Source organism: Heptranchias perlo, chromosome 37, assembly GCF_035084215.1.
Source record: "Heptranchias perlo isolate sHepPer1 chromosome 37, sHepPer1.hap1, whole genome shotgun sequence".
Lineage (NCBI taxonomy): Eukaryota > Metazoa > Chordata > Chondrichthyes > Hexanchiformes > Hexanchidae > Heptranchias > Heptranchias perlo.
Window position 1 is genome coordinate 10,859,660 of NC_090361.1, and position 25,051 is coordinate 10,884,710.

General features: G+C 45.9%; 1 protein-coding gene across 1 annotated transcript in view; it reads right to left on the reverse strand.

The window, feature by feature from the left end:
* LOC137304241 (adhesion G protein-coupled receptor E2-like) overlaps positions 1 to 25,051 on the reverse strand; it is a 39,737-nt gene that overhangs the window by 9,261 nt on the left and 5,425 nt on the right. The window contains 11 exon segments of the mRNA XM_067972796.1: positions 714 to 905; positions 1,745 to 1,915; positions 3,270 to 3,472; positions 5,853 to 5,972; positions 7,445 to 7,622; positions 10,886 to 10,941; positions 11,237 to 11,279; positions 12,547 to 12,619; positions 13,191 to 13,254; positions 13,435 to 13,566; positions 13,788 to 13,925. Coding sequence (XP_067828897.1) covers positions 714 to 905; positions 1,745 to 1,915; positions 3,270 to 3,472; positions 5,853 to 5,972; positions 7,445 to 7,622; positions 10,886 to 10,941; positions 11,237 to 11,279; positions 12,547 to 12,619; positions 13,191 to 13,254; positions 13,435 to 13,566; positions 13,788 to 13,925 — 1,370 coding nt within the window.

Here is a 25,051-nt window from a genome sequence, read left to right on the forward strand (position 1 = left end):
GGATATTAAATCAACTCCGACCCATTGCCACTGGGTGGACGTCAATAATATTCCCCAGCAAATACCTCTCTCTGTTTGAAATGTATAAAAATATAACCAAAAGGGAACTGAATGGTGGGGCACAGGGTCAAACCTTCTCCTTCCCACAGGTCTGTATCTTCCCCGCAGCAAGGGAGGACAGGTCAGAAAGAATGTTACTCCAGGTCCAGGATCGGGACCAGAGTGAGGGGCCTCCTAGTAACTGGCTGTGAAGCAGGATTGGCTGAACTTGGGACTAGGTAGGGGAATAAGTGACATGTGAAATCCTGCATGCATCGTAGGGCAAGGGAATAAGGCAAAATAAGGTTGATTTTGGAGCGATGAGGATATTGGGTATCAGCTGGAGGACAGAATTACCAGCGCTGAAGTATTGTAAAGGAGTGGCCTGCCTGCTGTGATAGAGGATACAGGGAGACAATGCAAAGGTCAGGGCTTGTGCAGCTGAAGATTGATACCCTCGGAGAGTGGTGGAATGAGGATCGGCTGGGAAACGACCTCTTGGAAGGTCAAATCTAAGATGGTGGCACGGTGTCTGTGACGGCCTGAATGGAATGAGCAGGCAGAGGGAGAAAGTGACGGTGAGGACCTGTGACATCTATGGGCAGCCTGGTCATGCTGCCTAATTGACTGATGGTAGACTTGGCAGGTTATAGCCTACAGACTGGATTTCTTACCTTGTGTTTCACATTTATTCCTGTCAGGAAGAGAAATTGTGCCAGGAAGAGGTTCACACTCAGGTGCTTGTGAGCGGTGGTGTTGGCATTTTGGATTGAGCGACACTTGATAAATATAAGGATCGAGGCGGCAAGACACAGCAGCGAAATGATGAGAACGACCCAGGTGATCACCAGTATGGCCAAATCATCCTGCAGCAAGTACAAAGAGGGAATCACGTCCAGTAAAAACATGCCAGGCGACAGCTGTGAGGTGGTCAGCTAAGCAGTACTATATTTTACATAGAATGTACAGCACAGAAACAGGCCATTCGGCCCGACTGCTCCATGCCGGTGTTTATGCTCCGCATGAGCCTCCTCCCACCCCTCTTCATCTCACCCTATCAGCGTATCCTTCTACTCCTTTCTCCCTCACGTGTGTATCCAACTCCCCCTTAAATGCGTCTACGCTATTCGCCTCAACTACTCCTTGTGGTAACGAGTTCCACATTCTCACTAATCTCTGGGTAAAGGGGTTTCACCTGAATTGACCCATTGGATTTATTGGTGACTATCTGATATTTATGGCCCCTAGTTTTGGACTCCCCCATATTGGATTGGCATGTCCTGTACTGGGCACTATGATCAGGTTGGAGGGCACAGCCAGCAGCAGTCTGTGCCAGTTGGATATGGGGGGGCTGAAATTGATCTTGGGTGGCAGGGCCAAACTGGTGATAGCGAAAGGGCAGCTCATTTTACACCCTGGCCGTTTTCTTTTCCACTGATTCTAAATGTGACCAGATAATCTGTTTTTAGTGATGTTGGTTGAGGGATAAATATTGGGCAGGACACCGGGGAGAACTCCCCCTGCTCTTCTTCCAATAGTGGCCGTGGGATCTTTTACGTCCACCCGAGAGGGCAGACGGGGCCTCGGTTTAACGTCTCATCCAAAAGACGGCACCTCCAGCTGTTTTCTCTCTCTCAATCCCTAACTCTCTGAGTTTACCTCTGTCTTTGTCTGACCGTAGCTTTTCTGTTGAGTGAAGCTTCACCTCTATCTCAATCGGTGTCATCAAAACATCAAAGCTTGTCAGGTGGTTAAATCCGCACTTTACGTGGGTTTGATTGGAACCAATCATCACGCAGCCCTCAGAGGACCAGAAACCTTCTGCTGCTGTTTTCTTCCAGTAAATACACTCCACCTTCTCACTGACTCTGTTTTCCTGCAATGAAGAAGAACAAACTCTTTTAACCATCGTCAAAAAACGTTTTCCTCCCACAAGTTTAAATATTCCCGCTTTGCTGAACCGTTAAACAGATAACATTGTCCCAGTCCTTATGGCCATTGCAATTCAAAGTAAACTCCTGGAGGTAAGAAATTAGACACATAATCACGCCTAACACCATTGTGGGAGCACCATCACCAAAAGCTCCCTCCCACACTGCCCCATCATACGCACCCAGGTCAGGTACGGTATAGGCCAGATGCAGAGCAAAGCTCCCTCTACACTGCTCCATCAAGCACACCCAGGTCAGGTACGGTATAGGCCAGATGCAGAGCAAAGCTCCCTCTACACTGCTCCATCAAGCACACCCAGGTCAGGTACAGTATAGGTCAAATGCAGAGTAAAACTCCCGCTACAATGCTCCACCAGGTCAGGTACAGGTTAGATGTAGAGGAAAGCTCCGTCTACACTGCCCCATTGAGCAGTTCCAGATCAGGTGCAGTGCGGGTGAATGCAGAATAAAACTCCCTCTACACTGCCCCATTGAGCACTTCTAGTTCAGGTACAGTACAGGTCAGATGCAAAGTAAAACTCCCTCTATATTGTACCAATAACAAGGAATTTCCTCTGATCTCTATTTCTTGTAAAATGATGAATGCATTCTAAAAGAATGGGTATACAACGTCACTAGGAATAGTGATAGAGGAATTCTTCCTCTGATGTGCCTCAATGCCATTACCGCCAACTCCCTATTGTGTGGCATTTCATATTTCCCCTGCCACATGCCTTCTCTGAATCGCTGTGAATTGAGAGCCAATTTCTGCTGAATTCCTGGCAATTTAGTGACCCGTGTCCACCGTGAACTGACTTGAAACTACCCAAACTCATTTCATGTAGGACCCTCACGACTGGCTAGAATTGAACCCAGGTCCCAAGCTCAGGCTCAGTACCTCGCCCAAATTGACATTCTTCACATTATCGGTGGGATATTCGACTGTGTGGGGCTTCACCGCCAAGTAAGATCGTATTGTCACCTATGGTTAGCAGATGTGCTCTTTCCAGCATAAAATCACTGGATAGTAATTGAGACCAGAAACCCTGTCTGATTTTGCCCTCTTCAGTCAAGGGCACAATAAGGCCAATCCTAGCACCCAACTGTCCCAGCTAACTCAGCACAGACCAAGGTCAAACCTAGGACTTTCCTGGTCTGCGTGACTCAGTTTCACTCTAGGATTTTTTACCTGCTCGCACCATCAGAGTTTCAGGTAATAGTTCAGAGTTCTGACTGCCATTTGCACTACGGGAAGAAAACAATTAACATTGGCCAACCCAAAAAGTCTTATTTACAAACCTGGTTGAGTTTCAGTGTGAAATTGACCATTTCCTCCAGTTGATGCCCGGTTGCTGCATTACTGATTGTGGCTGTTATCACCTTGGAGTTTAACGGGGTGGTCCTCTCGGTTGTGTGGGCTTGTTCAATTCCTTCTGCACGTATCTCGCCATTCAAAATGGATTCCATGTTGCTGAATACAAGTAAGGAGACAGCAGCAAACTCTGATGGTGCATAATGGTTCAGACATTAGTGAACGTAAAGAGAAGTCATCTGAAATACACTGGCAGCAGAAGTGGGTCTGGCTATACGTTCTAGTCTACAACACAATGATACATTGTAGAATGGGTCTGAGCATCAAAACTAGGCAGTTCTTAAATGTAATATAAAATAAAGGTTAAAGTAGTAATGATACACTGCCACTGGAGCTCATGAGCACATTTACTAAATATCACTTAGCATGATATCTATTAACTATAAATAGGTGGCAGCTTTGGCTCTGCGGGCAGCACTCTCACCTCTGAGTCATAAGGTCATAGGTTCAAGTCCCACTCCAGAGACTTAAACACATAATCCAGGCTGACATTGCAGTGAAGGAGTGCTATGTTGTCGGAGGGGTTGACTCTCGAATGCGATAGTAAACTGAGGCCTTTCCTGTAGCATTATTCAAAGAAGAGCAGGGGAGTTCTTCCTGGTGGCCTGGCTAACATTTATCCCTCAACCAACATCACTAAAACAGGTTACCTGGTCATTATCTCATTGTTGTTTGAGGGATCTTGCTGTGCACAAATTGGTTGCTGCATTTGTGATGAACTGAGGTTGTGAAAGGCGCTGTATAAAAGCAAATCTTTCTTTCTTATGATTATACACTTCTCAGCGTACAATTTCATTGCTGCACTAATTTACTGTGAATTAGTGGAATACTATAAATTGGACTTGGGCTTTGGAATGAACTGCTAATTTTACCCACTCCCCACCTACCACAAACACATACATTAATCAATTATGAGACACATGTCATTGACAGTGAGTGATGTTTGGCTTCTACACAAGGTTTGGAACATGCCTTCTTGCAGCCTTATACAATAAGACATCCCTCACCAAACACCACAGTACGCTCCCACTCAGGGAGACTTGGATGGATGCAAGAGAAAAGATAAACATCTACCGCTGATGCCACAAGAATAATGATCCAACTGAACACGAGCCCAGGCAAGGTAGCTCCTCGGTGTGTCTGTACAGCCCAACCCCTGGTCCTTGCCAACAATACACTCTTAAGAATGCATTGTAGTGCCAGCCTAGATAGTGAATCCAATCCCATACCTTCTGGCCAGAGAGATGAGAGTCCTGTCAACCTCCTCCAGCTGACACAGAGTCTGTTGGCAATGTGTCAGCTTGGCTTGGTTGATAGCACTCCCATCTCTGGCCAGAAACTTGTGGGATTAAATTCATAATCTAGGCTGGCACTCCAATACAATACTGAGGGAGTTCAGCATTGTCGAAGATGCTGTTCTTTGGATGAGATAGAAAGCCAAGGGCCCACCTCCATGTCCTGTGCTTCAGGTGAGCATTAAAAACTCAATGGAACTACCCAAAGAAGAATAGGGAGTTTTCTCAGTGTCCTGCCCAACATTTAGGAACATTAGGAACAGGATTAGGCCATTCAGCCCATCGAGCCTGCTGCGCCATTCTATCAGATCATGGTTGAGCTGTACCTCAACTCCATTTACCCGCCTTTGCTCCCTATCCCTTGATACCCTCACCCAACAAAAATCTGTCGATCTCAGTCTTGATAACTACATTTCCCCCAGCATCCACAACCTTTTGGGGACGAGAATTCCAGATTTCTACTACCGTTTGTGTGAAAAAGTGCTTCCTGATATCCCTCCTGAATGGCCTAGCTTTAATTTTAAGATTATGTCCCCTCGTTCTTGAATCCTCACCAGAGGAAATAGTTTCTCTGTGTAGTTGGTCAATATACACAGTAAAAGTAAAGGCTGGCGCAAAGTACAGCTGCTATATGTGTCACTAGCAAAGCATGGCCTTGGGAAAATCCCACTGCTGGGCACACAGATGGGCGAGAGACCTCACTGGGGTTGGGTGGCTCCAAGTTGGCTGTGGGGCTGGTCCACTAATGTGCAACTGGTTCACTAATATCTTACAGGGAAGGGAACCTGCCAGCCCTACCTGATCGGACCTACATGTCACTCCAGTCCCACAATAACAACTTGCATTTATATATCGCCTTTGTCGTAGTAAAACATCCCAAGGCGCTTCATAGGAGCAATTATCAGACAAAATTTGACACCGAGCCACATAAAGAAATATTAGGACAAGCGAGGTAGGTTTTAAGGAGTGTCTTAAAGGAAGAGAGAGAGGCGGAAATGTTTAGGGACTATGTGGTTGACTCTTAATGCCCTCAGGGCTACTAGGAATGGTCAATACATGCTGCCTTGCCAGTGTCACCCACATCCCACGAAGAAATAATAAAAAACAGTAGGAAACTAGATTTCCACAGCACATCTTTACAAATGTGTGAATCACTTCTAAACACACAAGTTCTGCAAAATACAAGCTGTGATGGAAAAGGGCCAAGAATTTTACCAGAGTACTTTGCTCCAGTGATTGTTCTCCAGGATATCTCCATGGTGTTGTTCCAGACATGTATTTTCACCAAGTCATCCGCACTCATATTTTGCCCACCGGACACCTGGGTCTCAAGAGCTAAGAGAAAAGTTAAGATCCTGCGAAGTATGCAGTGCCAAAAAGAATTGTCCTGCCTCTCTGTTATAAGCTTTCTTGCCTCTATTGATAACTCTATGGTCATTGCTTGTCCTGCCTCTCTGCCACAAGCTTTCTTGCCTCTATCAAGAACTCTATGGCCATTGTTTCTCTGAACTTTCTTGCTCAGCTCCCCGGGAGCTCCATTTGATCAATGTAATTCGTGACTGTGCAATCTAGGCCCCAAGGTGCTAGGTTCAAACCCAGGTAACTGAGATAACTTATCTCAGTCAGGGCAGCAGTAGGAGTGCCACAGTTGGTCTCAGTGCCTCCGGAATTGGGAGGAAATAAATGAACCAGGGTTCCTGCTCCTCCTCGCTATCAGGTGGAAAGTATGTAAACGTGTGACTGATGCGTGTGAACAGGAGAGGGCTCAACTGCAATGGTCCCCAAGGTCAAATAGCTTGCCAACACCCACAGTCTAGAGATACTCTTGGAGGATAACCGCTTGGGTGTAATCTGGGAGGATGGCAGTGCCTGTGAAGCAGAGTGTGACTTGCACCCATGACCTTCCGATAACAGAGGCGGGAATGCTGCCACTGAGCCACGGCTGACATGTATGTTAATGTGAACATTGAGCATGAGCAAACTATTTGATTTTGGGGGTGGGGTGGAGGGGAGGCAGGCTGTGCAGTGAGCCCAAGCCCGCCCTCAAACAATATTCACGCGCGTGCTCCTTCCAACAACCGTTACTGTGCGGCCACCAGGAGCAGGGACTCTGGCTGACATTGATGCTCCTCAGCCCCATTGCTGCTGAGATGAGGTAAACACATGTTCTCAACCTGGGGCCTGCCTCATCTGTGTGACTCGGTACCACACCATTTAGGAACATAGGAACATCCGAACAGGAGGAGGCCATTCAGCCCCTCGAGCCTGTTCAATGAGATCATGGCTGATCTGTGTCATAACTCCATCCACCCACCTTGGCTCCATATCCCTTAAAACCCTTGGCTAGCAAAAATCTATCGACCTCAGATTTAAAATTAATAATTGAGCTAGCATCTACTGCCTTTTGTGGGAGAGAGTCCCACACTTCTACCACCCTTTGCATGAAGAAGTGTTTCCTAACTGCTCTCCTAATTTATAGCATTTAATGTTTCCACTTGCTCCTCAGACACAGTTTTAGGAAATATTTTCCAAGATTTATATCAAGTATCAACATTTTAATCGTTTATATTGCTTACATTTTTAAAAAATAAAAGTGCCAATTGACGCTCAGGAACTTTAAGACCAATAAAACTGATTTCTTGAAAATATTGAAAAATTCCAGTAGCTAAAAGCAATTAACAGAACAGTTGTTCTGTTCATTATTCTTGGTGTTCCCCTAACTGCAAGACAATTTCACAGAATGCTCCTGTGTCAACCCAACAACTAGTGACGCAGATAGTTAACATTTTTACTGAATAATATTTTACCAAAAGATTCTTCTGATATCGTCTTTGCTCCCGGATTGGGCAAAGTCAGAGCAACAGCCATTGCCATGTTCTCCAAGAGGTCTAAGATGGCCTCTGCTACTTCTAGCCATTGAGTTGTCTCCGTGTTCTCCAACAGTGAACTCCTATTAAGAAGGCCACTTGCAAATTCAGTGATGACCTAAGGATAAGAAAAAACTGCTTCATAAGTTATTGAATCTGTTTTCTCTCTCTCTCTTGTCCCATTCTCTTTTTCTCTACCTCCCCTCTTCTCCTCTTCCTTTTCTCTCTCCCCTTTCCTCCTCTCTGTCTCTCTCCCCTCCTCTTCCCACCCTCTCTTTCTTTCCCTTTCCTCTGATTCTCCTGCAATCTTCCTCTCCCACTCTTGCACTCTCTCTCTCCTTTCACTTTCCCACTCCCTCCCCCCCTCTCCCCGTCCCCTCCCAATCCTTCTCTTCTCCCCCTTTCCCCCACCTTTCGGTGTCTGCCGATTAACCTACATTTCTGCCTCAATAACTGAGATTAACTTTCCTCTCTCTTACAAACCCCTGAGACCTCCGCTGACCCCCAAGCACCCCTCCCCGACTCAATAGCTCCCCCATAGAGATAGTTGCAGTGGCAGCGCTGATTGACATGAAAACTGAACCAATTAACCCCTATTTGCATATGTTAATTAGGCCCCTGTCTGCTTCTGTTGGGAATGCTGCCCACCTAAATCAAGGTCCACCCGAAAATCGGAATGGGCTGACCTCAAACTGTGAGTCAGTGGGACTTTGTTTTTTGTAATTTTTCATCTGGCTAACCCCCCCCTCCCCCACTGGTTTACAGGATAGCAGTGACAAGACAAAAATCAGCCCCACCCTTTTCTGTTCCTTGTGATGGGGTACAGCATGGCATAACATGGCATAACATAGCATAACATGGCACAACATGGCACAACATGGCACAACATGACATAACATGGCACAACATAGCACTCCATGGCACAACATGGCAAACTATGGCATGACAGGGCATAACATAGCATAACATGGCACTCCATGGCACAACATAGCATAACATGGCATAACATAGTATTACATGGCACAGCATGGCACATAATTCTTGGTGGGTCTCCAAACCGCGGCCCTAAACAACTCCTCCCTCCTGCTCCATATCTCTGTTACAAGGCACTGATGTCCACCTCCTTGACGCTTGCCACTCGTTCCTTCGATCTGGCTGCTATCCTTATTGCCCAGGTTGCCTGCTTCCTCCAGTGCTGCCGTTATGCCTTTGGGAAGCAGCGGCTACGGGTGGGGGGGTGGGTGGGGAGACACCTCTCAGGGTCGGCAGGGTCTAACTGATACCATCAGGTCTGCCTTGCAGCTGATCAGTGGGCACTCAGACCCAGGACCCAGAACAAGTGACACGGCTAGAGTCTCCCAAATGATGCCATCCTCTCTCCTGACCTTCCTAGCTAACCGCTTGAATGGTTGCTCATGTACGTGTCAGGATATAGGAGCAGGCTACCCTCGTACCGGCAATGGTGACAAAGCCTGGTGAAGAACACTCCTGGGCCTTGAGACAAGGGCTCTTTGTTGCTTTGTGATTGAGAGCATGTTTGGTGGTCAGTTTGCAACGGGAGGTAAACTTCAAGGAGCCCGGATTTGCATGACATTGGAGCAGAAATACGGAGCAGGAGGGACGGGCTTCCTTACTGAGCCATAGCTATACAGCTGTGAACAGTTTCTAATTTTCTGAGATTGTTCTTCTTGGGACTAATTGGATAGCTCTTTCAAAGAGCCCGCACAGGCATGATGGGCTGAATGGCCTCCTTCTGAGCTGATTGCAGCACCAGGATAGGTTTAAGAGTCACCGGGGGCAAGCATGGTAATTGCTGTTGTATCTTCACACTCTTCTCTTGGAGAAGAGTGTGAAATAGTGGAAGGATTCGCAGGCTGATTAACAGTCTGACAGGCGTGGACCATCCCTCCATGGCCGTAGCCATCTTTACACCAGCCCTATACAGTGGTTAGTCCTATACTGCTGCATGTCAACACAGAATTCAGAGCCGGAGTTCCAGTCTCCGCTCGCCGGGACCGTCTGGAGCTCCGGTCTCCGCTCGCCGGGACCGTCTGGAGCTCCGGTCTCCGCTCGCCGGGACCGTCTGGAGCTCCGGTCTCCGCTCGCCGGGACCGTCTGGAGCTCCGGTCTCCGCTCGCCGGGACCGTCTGGAGCTCCGGTCTCCGCTCGCCGGGACCGTCTGGAGCTCCGGTCTCCGCTCGCCGGGACCGTCTGGAGCTCCGGTCTCCACTAGCCGGGACCGTCTGGAGCTCCGGTCTCCACTAGCCGGGACCGTCTGGAGCTCCGGTCTCCACTAGCCGGGACCGTCTGGAGCAGGGGTTCGAACCCTGCACCTTTTGACTCAGAGGCGGGATTGGCTACAGCTGAGCCAAAGGCTCGCTCTGACATGGTGGTAATAAGAAGCACGTTGTAAATTATATTTGGAAGTAAAAACGCTTTGTGATACGGAGTGCTGAGTCCTGAAGTAAGTCTGCTCTTTGTCGCTTTGTGATTGAGAGCATGTTTGGTGGTCAGTTTGCAACGGGAGGTAAACTTCAAGGAGCCCGGATTTGCATGACATTGGAGCAGAAATACGGAGCAGGAGGGACGGGCTTCCTTATTGAGCCATTGCCTGCTGAAACAGAACTCTTCTGAGATATCGCTGGTGTGGTCTGTAGACACCAATGAGAAGATGTCTCCTGGTTGGTCTTCTTCCCCTCTAATGTAGCCTTCTCCTGCATGCCTCTCTCATTTCCTCTTCCTCCTGCTCCTGTTCTGCCTCCATTATAAGGATATATATATGGGATGTCCATGGTAGGGGTTCATGACAGAACAGTAGGAAGCAAAAGACTTATCTGAAACTGCCAAAAGAAACTGCCAATCCTTTCAGCTGCACAGTTGTGAACAGTTTCTAATTTTCTGAGATTATTCTTCTTGAGACTAATTGAATAGCTCTTTCAAAGAGCCGGCACAGGCACGATGGGCTGAATGGCCTCCTTCTGTGCTGTTTGATTCTACGATTTTAATCACTTCAGTCAAAGCTGATGTTTCAGACAAAGTTTGTGGGCAGTGAAAGCCTGTGAACTCAGCCATTTCCTGGTTTGACAAGTCATGCAGTTAACGTACCCCTCTTTTCTACAGGCTTAACCTAAGTCAGGTGCAACCCTGGTGTAAATGACAGACAGTGGCTTTGGCCCACATCATCCTGTTGTTTCCAAACATGTACGGCTTTGGGTGTGGGCGCAACTTCTGCCGGCAGCCAACTCGACCGGAATTTGGTGTGTAGTTTGGAATGGGTGGAACTCCAGTATGTATCTGAATAACGCCCCAAATTCTGGCCCTCTACACCAGAACTGCATCACTTTTGCATCAAAAAAAAATGTCGGGCCTGTAATTCCTTACCTGGGTATCGTCTGTGACATTAAAGTTCTGACAGACGTCGTCAAGGAAAGTACGAGTCTATAACGAGAGGGCATAGATTTAAGGTGAGAGGGGAGAGATACAAAAGGGTCCAGAGGGGAAATTTTTTCACTCAAAGGGTGGTGAGTGTCTGGAACGAGCTGCCAGAGGCAGTAGTAGAGGCGGGTACAATTTTGTCTTTTAAAAAGCATTTGGACAGTTACATGGGTAAGATGGGTATAGAGGGATATGGGCCAAGTGCAGGAAATTGGGACTAGCTTAGTGGTATAAACTGGGCGACATGGACATGTTGGGCCGAAGGGCCTGTTTCCATGTTGTAACTTCTATGACTCTATGATTTCATCATGGAGCAAAACTCAGCATCCACCGATTTTGACTGGACAATGGGAAAGAGGAACAGAACAGTTTAACAACAACCCTTCCCACTGATGAATGTTACAGGAAAACTAGCCAAAGATGACCAACAGTCCCCCCAAAAAAACCCTGAGTACAGACTTTACAACGTCTGAAAATAAAGGCCCTAAAGTTCCTTTAGGTCAAATTCCAGTGGTGATGTTAGGATCGCGCCTGATGGTGCCCTCCAGCACTGACCCCACTGGAGTTCACAGAGTTAGTGATAGCGCACCTCATTAGCATGGGACAGATGGGCAAGTACCGTCTAAATAAAGAAAAAAAGACTTGCATTTATATAATGCCTATCACGACCTCAGGACGTCCCAAAGCACTTTACAGCTAATGAAGTACGCAGGAATGCAGGAAACGTGGCAGCCAATTTGCAAACAGCAAGGCCCCACAAACAGCAATGAAATAAATTACCAGTTAATCTGTTTTTAGGTGTTGGTTGAGGGATAAATGTCGGCCAGAACACCGGGGAGAACTGCCCTCCTCTTTTTCAAATAGTGCCCTGGGAACTTTATGATCCACCTGAGAGGGCAAACGGGGCAAAACCCCGGAACCATTGAAGGAACAATTCGATGATATGATGTGGGGGGCATTAGGATGTCATTGGCTGGATGAATTAAGATGGGCCGAATGGCCTTTCTGATCGGCAATTATCTTGTGATCAAGTAGGCAAACAAACTGAAAATAGCCTGCAAAGTTACAGAACATTACTAGGTGCTGCAAAATGGTCTGCATTTTTAAATTAAATAAAACTCAACATCACTTCAAACCTCTATTTTATTTCCAAACTTTGAAAATTCTGCAAATGAAGTGAGAGGAATGTTCAAGCAAAACGCATTCTCGCCAAAGAACATCAGGCAGCGGCTTCAGGAGAGGCAGAAGGAAAACTGGGAAAAACTTCAGGAGAAGCTTCTTTACTCAGAGAGTGGTTAGAATGTGGAACTCACTACCACGTGGAGTGGTTGAGGCGAATAGCATAGGTACATTTAAGGGAAGGCTAAATCAGTACATGAGGGAGAAAGGAATAGAAGGGTACGGTGATAGGGTGAGTTGAAGTAAGATGGGAGGAGGCTCGTGTGGAGCATAAACACCGGCATAAACACCGGCATAGACCTGTTGGGCCGAGTGGCCTGTTTCTGTGCTGTAAATTCTACCTAATTCTATGTAAAAGGAAAATTGGTTTGCGAACTGGAAAAACAGTGCAGCTGGATGTCGGAAATAGGACAATACGGGTCACGTACATGCTCTAGGGTCTGTGAATGCTTCGGATTACATTGTGTAAGGGTGGAATTCTTCTGCTTTTCAGAGGTCGCTCTGGTGTAGAAATTACAATAGTTAGAGATTTGTCTACCTCAGTGTTCACCTGTAAACCCTCCCATCTTCCTACAACAGTTTTTTTAAAGTCCACCTGAACTTTGGTTTAACATGAGGACGCTCCTCCAACAATGCAGCACTCCCGCAGTACCGCACTGGAGCGTCGGCTTAGGCTGTACACTCAGGCTCTGACATGGCACTTGAAGCCATAACCCTCTGATCCAGAAGTGTGAGTGGTACTAACTGAGCCAAGCTGACTCCTGTTTGAAGGAGTGTACACCACAGGGTAGAAACTGTTTTTCAGGCATAAAACGGGTGCAAACCACACTAACTAATCAGCTTAATGAGGGGCCGAATGCCAGTGGAAGGACCCCTGTGTAAAACTGGTACCTGGCGGCCCGAAGCAGGATTCTTCAGCAGCCCCTGTGACCGCCAACTAGAGGTGAGTTTAAATTCTCTGTGGACCCAGAAGGTGTAGGAGTGCTCCCCACCCCCTCCTCCCCTGAATCCACAGTCCTGGCAATCGCCCCCCACCCCCCCACTTTCCCTCATTGCCCGACCCGGAACCTACCTGCGGGCCACTGCGGGCGGGCTGAAATTCATGAGGCGAGCTGCCTGTGGAGGCGCAACATGCCCTGAAGGTGTAGATGAGGCCTGAGGCCCAATTTCCTCGTCCTCAGGCCTCTCCATTCAGGTGCGTGCTGCTCGCGCAGTGGCGAGTCTAGACCCAATAATGGGCTCAAACTAACTCCTACGCTGCCCCCCCTCACGTTTCTCCTTATATACAGCTCTCTTAGTATCAATCATTCATTTACCTTTGCAGGTGAGGTGGGTTTTTCCAGGCTCTGTGTAAAATCCTTGCTTACAGATACAGTAGTAGCTCCCAACTGTATTGTGACATGTTGTATTCTTGCTGCACACATCTTTGTCCTCACATTCATCCACATCTTCAGCGAAGATGAACAAAAATCACATCAATCCACTATAATTTCAGCATTGATTACATCAAAGTTCCAGTGGGAGAACAGTAAAATCCACACGGAAATTCCTGGCCGTCGGATTTTACGGCACAGAAAGTGTTACACCGACAATGACAACTTACGCCAAAATAATCCAAAAGTAGAAGCCACAAGGGAAGATGCTGCACCTGAGAGTGTAAACTCCTTACCTTCACACTTTGTCCCATCAGTAAAGCTAAAATTCCCAGAGGATGAGTTAAACCCTCTGTTGCAGGTGCAGTCGAAGGGTCCAGGCGTATTGTGACATGTTGTGTGAGGACCACAGATTGCACACCAACCTTTAATACCTTGTTTTGAATTTACCTCAAATTAATGATTGAAATGCTCCTTGCTGGTGGCTGCAGGGGGTTCTACATGAAACAGTCTAGACCTTGTTCACAGTTAGAATTGACCCATAGTACAACATAGCCCTCAATTTGGCTCTCATCTTCAAGTGTCGCCCTCATGTCTAAGGTTGTGCACAGTCCTTGACCAAAGTTGTCTGACATGCACTCTGTTGCTAGAGATGGTCAAATGGGCATTACTGCCCATCGTACAGCCATCTTTTGCCATCTCTTTGGTCTTCTCTGCCTGCATAATTGTCTTGTCTTGCAGGTCTCCTTCTAGCTATGTGCATAGTTTTGGTGAGTGACATCCCCAGTGCTCTGCAACAAACCCATGATGGCATCCTCTTTTGGGTGGAAAAAGCACGACAGTGAGTTGGCATCTGATTCAACAGGATGGCAAGGACGCATCTGTTTGGGGCATGGAAAAACTATAGAGTATGCTGCACAGATGGAAAGCCTTGAAGAAGGTAGGAATATAGTAACAGCAGCAGGGTGTTCTGCTTCTCAAGCCTGTTCGGCCATTCAGTTGGATCATGGCTGATCTGTACCTCAATTCCATTTACTCAACTTTGCTCCATATGCCTTGATACCCTTAACTAACAAAAATCTTTCGATCTCAGTCTTGGAAATTTCAATTGATCCACAGCCTTTTGGGGGAAAGAGTTCCAGATTTCCACTACCCTTTGTGTGAAAAAGTGCTTCCTGATTTCACTCCTAAATGGCCTAGTTCTAATTTTAAGATTAAGTGAATTCTGTGCCACTAATGGTAGAGCAGCAGGTAAGGTTGGCATTCACACCAAATTCCTACGGCAAGAAGAGAGAGATGGTCTTGTTGTACAAAGCCAGGAACCCACAACTCAACTTGGAGCTGCCCGCCTGAGGAAAGTGATTAGGATTCTGTTTGGGGCATGAATACACTTGATGTTCCAAAGAAAGGTTGTGGTTTCTATCCACAAGAAAAGGGAATCTCCAAGTCACACACCATCCCAACTTGGACATATATCGGCCGTTCCTTCATCGTCGCTGGGTCAAAATACTGGAACTCCCTACCTAACAGCATTGTGGGAGCACCTTCACCACACGACTGCAGCGGTTCAAGAAGGCGGCTCACCACCACCTTCTCATGGGTAACTAGGGATCGGCAATAAATGCCGGCCTCGCCAGCGATGCTCAAGAATGAATTAAAAAAATTAAAATCTGGAAAATTACTGAAAAAGGCCGATATAACAAGCCATTACGTTCCAAAGTAGTTAATTGTACGTGAAGTGCTTTTCTGGTGTTTTACATAAACGCTGGCCTTTTCTGCTTCTAAATATTCTCGTCAAGGTGATGGGACTATCAACAAAGCTGACCCCTCTCAGTACGGCACTAGAGTGTCAGTCTGGATTATGTGGTCATGTCTGAGAGTGGGCTTAAAAGTTTCAAAATCACACCCAGAACCTGCTGCTTCATCACCTTAGCTAAACGACAACCATTCATCACCTATGCATTCACCAATATGGATCATCTTATATTTATCTGTAGCTAGGATACATGGCCTAGCTCCCGGAAGTGCGACGGGACAGAACTTCTGCCGGTCAGACTTCCCCAGCTCTGACCCCGTTCCAAATCCCAGGGATGGGTCTTTGGCATAGAGGCAGCCGTGCCATTCACCGTACTCCCTGGGAGTCCGCTCTGCAGGGGGTTCCAAAATCTATGAGTGGCCCCCTGCCATCCATCATGGGGGAGGGGGAACAGGCCGATCTGGCCGAACTGGTCCCAAGAGCTTGAGGAACAAGAACTAAATTTAGTTGTCGCTTTCCGAACAGCAAACGATCGCTCTAAGATTGATTACCATTTGGGATTGGCATTATCCGACCACCTTATGCCTCTTGTAGAGTGAGTACGCCTGTCTCACATACGAAGGCAATTTATAGGCGAGGCTGGCGGGAGGGCGGGTGGGGGAGACATCATTCCACCAGTCCTACCTCTTACAATGTCATCAAGGCAGAGGTGGGGGCAGGTCGGAAGAAGAACTCCCCTCCATCGGAGTTTTGCATCACGGCCTGAAAGATGGAGAGACCTGGCAGAGCAGAGCTATGCCCCACATTCCTACTTCCCCCTGCCATCCATGATTTTTGTGCCAGAAAATTTTGCGGCTCGCTTTCTTGAAGTCAAAACAAGCAATTGGATAAAAGGGGTCCCATAAAGGCGTAAATCCGCCCTACGGGGGTTAAGTGTGGCAGAATGCGCGCTGTTGACCTCCGCTCCTGACCTCACTGGGTTAGGGGGAGGTCACCTCATTGACATACGAGAGGCAGCTGCCCACAGTACTATGGGCATATCTTGGGCGGCCGGCAGAAGGGTGGGGAAGGAAATGTGACGCTGACCAGCCGCTAGAGCAGCTGTCGGCACCACCGGATCAGTAAGGGCTCCTTTACCAGGAGTGATGGACGTTCAGCAGCAAAGAGGTTGTGGCCGAGGACATTCTCGACGGGGGGGAATGGCCTCGTACTGACCCCGCTCGCTCAGAGGTCACGGGCCGTTCTGAGGTGGAAGGAGGTCGTTCATCAAACAGGCCTCCCCCCCACCCCGGCGGAAACTGACAGCACAGGCTGGGGTGCCTTAACGCACGGGTCTACAGGGACTATGCCAAAGGGCCTTAGCCAAATAATCCAGAGAATGCAAGTTCAAATCTCACCATGTCAGTTTGAGAATTTAAATTCCGTTTAACCAATCTGTTAATAAAAAGCTGGTACCAGTAAAAGTGACCATGAAGCTGTCGGACTGTGGTAAAAACCCAACTGGTTCACTAATGTCCTTTAGGGAAGGAAACCTGCCGTCCTTACCCAGTCTGGGCCTATATGTGACTCCAGTCCTACACCAACCTGGTGTATATTCCCTAATGGGCAGATTTTTGCCCTCTGTCGCCCAGCGATACTGAAGCCAATGGTAATGTCCTCACTGTCAGCACAATTAAGGGACCTTGGCACACTGTGTCGATCAGAACCGCACTTCATAGTGCATGTCCCCACTACGCTACGGGGAAGCTGAGAGAATTGATTCACCAAGTGGTATGGTGCTGTCACTGAACAAATAACATTCAATTGTACATTAGGTTACAGACTCGTATAAACCCCAGGCCTTCGTGTGAATGTCACACGTATACACACACACATATATACACACATAGCTATACACACACATATACACATGCACATACTCAGACACACCCACACCCACAAAAAATACACACACACACACATACACACACATACACATACATATATGCACACATATACACACACGTACTCACACACCCTCTCACACATATACACGCACACAAATATATGTACACAACGCAATTTCGCACACAACTGCACATACGCAAACACATATACACAAAAACACAAACACACACACTCAGGAGAAAACTATCCTTTTAGAGTGTTGCTTTTTTTTGCTGAATGATCGTCCTTACTCACTTTGACTTCAATCACACAGCAGTCACCAGACCTTGTTTAACATTTACCTAAGCAATACCAATAAGGATCATAGTAATACCCTGCCCCACAGTTCATAGCGTGGGCTGAACATGGCCTCAAAATATTGCAGCAGCAGGCCACTAGGAGAAAAAAATTAAACAGTTAGACTTTTTTGTTCCAATTTTCTCTCTTCCTCTCCTGAAAGTGTTGACTCATGCTGGAGTACAGAAACAATCCAGTTATTCACTCATTCTTCATGTGCAAGCCCTAACATTGAGTGTCACCTATTCGACCATGGGAGGCAGCACAGCTGAGGCTGATAGCTTCCTCACCTGATGTGCAGAGTCACAAATTTGTAGTCACTGAATAAAGACCCGGAACAGGACTTCTTTTCCTGCTCCATCACCCAGGTACGCTGAGGCTAATTTAGTGGTTCCTCTGCCATCTTCATTGAGACTGGGGATGGAACCTGGGACTCTCATAGTTAAGGCTTCTGATCTTAGGGTTGAGATCTAAGGTTTAGCTGCCCTTATCCTAACTCACCCAAGTCCTGTTCACCCATCACCCCCTGCGCTCGTGGACCTACATTGGCTCCTGGTCTGGCAACGCCTCGATTTTAAAATTCTCATCCTTGTTTTCAAATCCCTCCATGGCTTCACCTCCACCCTATTTCTAAAACCTCCTCCAGCCCTACAACCCTCCGAGATCTCTGTGCTCCACCAATTCTGGCCTCTTGTGCATCCCCGATTTTCATCGCTCCACCATTGATGGCCATGCCTTCCGCTGCTTAAGCCCTGAGCTCTGGAATTCCCTCCCTGAACCTCTCTCTCATCCTTTAAGACGCTTCTTAGAACCTACCTGTTTGACCAAGCTTTTGATCACCTGTCCTAATATCTCCTTATGCGGCTCGGTGTCAAATTTTGGTTAATAATGCTCCCATGAAGCGCCTTAGGATGTTTTACTACATTAAAGGTGCTATATAAATACAAGTTGTTGTTAAATCTGATTAAACTCAAAGGGGGATAATTTTGACTTTGGGCGATAATGTAAAACGGACGATATCAGATCAGCCGATATGTACTTCTCTCCGGATTTTCATTTCCATTGAAGTCAATGGGCGGCTGATCCAATATCACCCGATTTACGCTATCGCCCAAAGTCAAAATTACCCCCAATAATTACCAAAAGATGAATTCCAAAATTAGGGTTGAACCCAGTAAAACCTCATGTTGCCATATTGTCGTCACTTTACAGTCGCTTTCCCTGTTTGTCGTGGGAAGCAATTTATCTCTTCTTACTGATGAGGACCTTTATAGGAACATAGGAACAGGAGTAGGCCATTCAGCCCCTCGTGCCTGTTCCGCCATTTGATAAGATCATGGCTGATCTGTGATCTAACTCCATATACCTGCTTTTGGCCCATATCCCTTAATACCTTTAGTTGTCAAAAAGCTATCTATCTCAGATTTAAATTTAGCAATTGAGCTGGTATCAATTGCAGTTTGCAGAAGAGAGTTCCAAACTTCTACCACCCTTTGTGTGTAGAAATGTTTTCTAATCTCGCTCCTGAAAGGTCTGACTCTAATTTTTAGACTGTGCCCCCTACTCCTAGAATCCCCAACCAGCGGAAATAGTTTCTCTCTATCCACCCTATCTGTTTCCCTTAATATCTTATAAACTTCGATGAGATCACCCCTTAACCTTCAAAACTCTAGAGAATACAACCCCAATTTGTGTAATCTCTCCTCGTAACTTAACCCTTGAAGTCCGGGTATCATTCTAGTAAACCTACGCTGCACTCCCTCCAAGGCCAAAATGTCCTTCCGAAGGTGCGGTGCCCAGAACTGCTCACAGTAGTCCAGGTGCGGTCTAACCTGGGTTTTGTATAGCTACAGCATAACTTCTGCCCCCTTGTACTCTAATCCTCTAGATATAAAGGCCAGCGTTCCATTAGCCTTCTTGATTATTTTCTGCACCTGTTCATGACACTTCAATGATCTATACACCTGAACCCCTAAGTCCCTTTGGACATCCACTGTTTTTAACTTTTTACCATTTACCAGAGTCGCTTACAGATGGGTAAACAAGGTACCAAAGAGGGAGGAGGAGGGGCTGAGGAATAGAATTGAAAAGCAGGAAAGTTGTGTTAACCTTGTATTGAATCTTGATTAGACCACACGTAGAGCACTGTGTACAGTTCTGGTCTCCATACTACAAAAAGGACTGGTTTGTAGGCTACTTCAGAGGGTATTGAGAGTCAAGCACATGGTGTGGACTAGACACCCATGTAGGCCAGAATGGGTAGGAGTGGCTGGAGGGCATTAGGGAACCAGTTGGGTTTTTACAACAAAATGGCAACTTCCATGGTCATTTTTCCTGGTGCCAAATCCCAAATGACCAGATTTATTGAATTCAATTTTACAACTCCCAGGACTTATCTTATTTGTTTCTGCCAGAATGATTTTGCTGATTAAACTCAATGTTTCCTGACTGTGATTGTTTAGTTTTATTTTTGATTTGAAAGAGCACTGTGGCGGGGAGCGGTGGGAGGACGTAATTTTCAACTTCACCGCATGGGCGGGAACCTGGCGAAGCAGATCGCCACCCGGGGTGGAGCCTGCCAGATTTTCATAAATGTTGGCCAGGACATAGGAGGAGGCCCTTGAGTCTGTTCCGCCATTCAATTAGATCATGGTTGATCTGTACCTCAACTCCATTTACCCTCCTTTGCTCCATAAGCCATGATACCCTTACCCGGTGAAAATCTATCGATCCCAGTCTTGAAAATTTCAACTGACCCCCAGCTCCCTCAGCCTTTTTGGGGAGAGTTTTCCAGGTTTTCACTACCTTTTGTGTGAAAAAGTGCTTCCTGATTTCATGCTTAAATTGTCTAGCTCTAATTTGAAGGCTACGCCCCCTTGTTCTGGACTCGCCCACCTGAGAAAATAGTATCTGTATCTACCTCATCGAATCACTTTATCATTTCAAAAAGCTTGATTAGATCACCTTCTATACTCAAGGGAATACAACCCAAGTTTATGCAGCTGGCCCTCATAATTTAAGCCTTTAAGGACACCAGGAGAACTACTTACTGCACTGATGTTATCCTTAATTATTTACTTAAGTCTCCAGAGTGGGGCTTAAACCCACAATCTTCAGATGCAGAGGCAAGATTGCTACCCACTGAGCCATGGCTGACATTTATCATTACATCTTTCAAATTGTTAGCATACAAAATGATGTTGAATTATCAGGAGCAGACTGTAAATAATATAATTTAACTACCTAACAGCAAGATCACTACACTGACAAAACCTTCAGCCAGCATCTAACCTGACCTTCTGCCTGTTTAAGGGGACATTAATGTGATTCACTGTATTAGGGAATTATCCACCGCAGTGTGGGAATACAGAAATTTACAAATGTATTCCATTATGGAAGTGTGGTCTAATTGAAGTGTTTAAGATGATTAAAGAATTTGATAGGGTAGATAGAGAGAAACTATTTCCTCTGGTGGGACAGTCCACAACTAGGGGGCATAACCTTAAAATTAGAGCTTGGCTGTTCAGGGGTGATGTCAGAAAACACTTCTTCACACAAAGAGGTAGTGGAAATCTGGAACTCTCTTCCCCACAAAGCTGTTGAGGCTGGGGGGTCAATTGAAAATTTCAAAACTGAGATTGATAGGTTTTTGTTAGGCAAGGGTAGTAAGGGTTACGGAACCCAAGCGGGTAGATGGAGTTAAGAGACAGATCAACCATGATCTAATTGAATGGCGGAACAGGCTCGAGGGGCTGAATGGCCTACTCTTGTTCCTATGTTCCTATATGATACATTGCCTTCAAGACATTTCATGGAATTACTACAATGCACTACCAGTGTAGGAATAGCAATTAAAAGGAAAATAGCACAAATAGGTCAATCCATCAATTGACTGAAGTTTCATGGTGTCATGGGAGAGTTGCAAGACAAAAATGAAGCATTTTTTGTCTATGATTTAGTATGGTGCTGGTTTCTTTAATTCTGTCATGGTGCACAGGGGATTAAAAAATCAGCTTCCCTCACAGAAGAATACTTCAGCTCATTCCGATATAATTGTTGCCGAATTGTGTTGGGCGGAAGCTTAAGGGAAATGCTAAGCCATTCAATTCAAATACCAACTGTTGTGTTATTTGCTCAAATATACTTTTAAATGGCAGCTCTTGCTGAATTTAACAAAATTTAAATTCACTGCATCCTTTTTTGAAGGTTTTTAGCAGCCTGTCTTTTTCAATTCAGAGAGTCTATCTGAAGCCTTCACAGCGAGATGGTCATTCCAGATGGCATCCATAGAGGGTGAGAAAAGAAAATGAACTCATGTTATAGTTTAGCACAGCAGCTACAAACTATTTATATTTTCTACCACACAGGAGGCCAGTTAAACTTGACAACTACTGTACAAATATATGTTGCATTACTGTTACTATTCTCGGGTTCTTTTACTGTTCAAAGAAATTGTTTGGCAGTTAAAGACTAAAACAAGATCTAGTGCCTTGCTAATTTTTCTGCCTTCCAAACATGTGAGAGTACTTGGTAAAACCGATAGCTGAAATAAACTGGAGAAGGTTCTCTGCTTGATCCCTGGGGATTCCAGATATAGACCAAGCTATCTGGGCCAGTGAAAACGGTTTTTGGGACATAAAGTTCTGGGACTCATCCATGAGAGAATGTCAAAAAAAAAGTTAAAAACAAGCAAAACGTAACAGAGTACTCTGCAAATGTTATGGTAAACCGTTATAAATCACTGGTTTAGACCTCGGCTGGAGCATTGCGTCCAATTGTGGGCACAACACTTTTGGAAGGACGTCAAGGCCTTGGAGAGGGTGCAGAGGAGACTCACCAGAATGATACCAGGGATGAGGGACTTCAGTTATGTGGAGAGACTGGAGAAGCTGGGGTTGTTTTCCTTACAGCAGAAAAGGTTAAGGGGAGATATGATAGAGGTGTTCAAATTATGAAAATTTTTGATAGAGTAAATGAGGAGAAACTGTTTCCACTGGCTGGAGGGTCGGTAACCAGAGGACACAGATTTAAGATGAACCATTGGGGGTTAAGGAGAATTTTTTTTAAGCAGCGAGTTGTTATGATCTGGAATGCACTGCCTGAAAGGGTGGTGGAAGCAGAATCAACAATAACTTTCAAAAGGGAGTTGGATAAATACTTGAAAAGGAAAAATTTGCAGAGGAATGGGACTAATTGGATAGTTCTTTCAAAGAGCACAGGTACGATGGGTCGAATGGCCTCCTTCTCTGTTGTATGATCCTATGATTCCATGAAATGGGATAAAATCATGCTTCACGATAATAGTCATTAGAATGTTAAGATGCTCATATGAAATTCCTTTGCCTGCTATTTTAGCAAAGGTGTCAGCCAACTTATTTCAAAAATTCATTCCAATAGCGGTAAGAGGAATTGCATAAGTTCATTACTAATATCCCACGGTGCGATTTCAACCCAACAATGACTGTTCTCTGGCTGCCCCTAATCTGCAGTTCTAAACATAAAACAAGAAAAGAAGGGGTAACTGAGAAACACCAGTAAGTGTACAGGTATCTCCCTTTGTTGGGATGTTTTTCTACGTTAAAGGTGTGATATAAATGCAAGTTGTCCCTATTGCCTTCTGGGTCAAGTCAGTAATATGTAGTTCCCCTTTAAGGGCAATTTTAGTGAACTCACGGGCCAGCTACAACTTTGTTTGTGAAGATAAAAAGTGGTTTGTTATCCTTGCCAACATCAAGTGCATTCGATGACTAAGTGGGATCAACACAATTTCACAATAATTGGAACGTCCTGGGGAAACAAATTAATTCTGCTCATTCTTATATTTCCTACACTTGCCTCACCACTTAAAATTTCAAAACTTTTTTTTAATGTCGAGCTCCCATAGCCGAGGAACCGTCAATGCTGAAAATAAAACTCTTTCTCGGCTTTCGTTCCCATCATCAACGCAAGTGACTACTGGCCCACAGTACTGAAACTGGCCCTGACTCCGGGCAGTGATTTGGCCATCTCACTCAGAGAGGCCACAAGGCAAGTGTTGTGAGAGAGAGAAACATCAGAACTGGGAGTGTTTGATGGGACAGTGTAGAGGGAGCTTTACTCTGTATCTAACCCGTGCTGTACCTTCCCTGGGAGTGTTTGATGGGGCAGTGTAGATGGAGCTTTACTCTGTATCTAACCTGTGCTGTACCTTCCCTGGGAGTGTTTGATGGGGCAGTGTAGAGGGAGCTTTACTCTGTATCTAACCCGTGCTGTACCTTCCCTGGGAGTGTTTGATGGGACAGTGTAGAGGGAGCTTTACCCTGTATCTAACCTGTGCTGTACCTTCCCTGGGAGTGTTTGATGGGGCAGTGTAGAGGGAGCTTTACTCTGTATCTAACCTGTGCTGTACCTGACTGAGGTGTACTTGATGGGACAATGTAGCATGTAAAGACCCTGTCCAATGTAGTACTTGCCCCACAAAGACTAGATTTGATTCTTGGTCTCCACTGAGTTAGCTGGGGTATTTATTGGAGCGCTGCGTTTGATTTCAATTGTCCTGAGCTAAAGAGGAGGAAAATTCACCACGATTCCTGCCCCAGGTCAACATTCAGTTACTCTAGGCAAACATGAGATGAGCACAGGATTTGGGGGCTGTGGTGCCCTGCATGGTTGAATACCTTGCAAAATTCACTTTCTAGGCCCATCCTTGAAGAACGGTCAATTGAGCAAGGCACCAGAGGACTGCTGGCATCTGTGGAACCATAACTGTCAGGAGTCAGTGCCTTCAGGAGGGGAGAGGGAAAGGGACAGGGCAGGGGAGGGGAGAGGAGAGGAGAGGAGACAAGAAGAGAAGAGAAGAGAGATAATTGGAAAAATATTTTAAGAATAATTTTTACCCAGAAATGGCCAGCAGCAGTTGATTCCCATGATGTTAAAACCTTCTTTCTCTGGGTGTCCCTAATCCTCCGCTCTGATCTGTTGGCTCCCAATGTAAGCAGATACTAGTCACTGTCTGCATTATCTCTCCCTCACATTGACCCAATCAAAAGGGGCAGAAAGTGAAACAGTTTCCTGAGGATCTTTTACAAGTCAAAAACAGTGAAACTCATATTTGTTATTGAAATGTGGATGTGAAAAGAAAGAAAGACATGCATTTATATATCACCTTTCACGACCTCAGGGCATCCCAAAGCACTTTACAGCCAATGGTTGGTTGAGGGATATTGGCCAGGACACCAGAGGAAACTCCCCAGCTCTTCTTTGAAATAGGGCCATGTTTATGTAAACAGTAACAACGTCTGGAAAGACATTACCATTATCCACATTTGGAGGGAGGTTCGGAATAAAAGTCCTTAATTAAATGTTTTATTTATTTTTGGTAACACTTGGTATTGTTGCAGTGATAGTTGGTTGCTATATAAATGCAAGTTATTTCTTTCATCTTTACTGGTGGGGGGGTGGGAGGTATTTTGTGGCAAAATATAATCCTGAGAAAAAGAGACAGCAAGACATCATTCTCACCTTTGTTGTCCCAGTAAGGTTGTTGAACTTCTTCCGGCGCTGCACCCATGTCCTGGGGATGATGATTCTGGCATTAACATT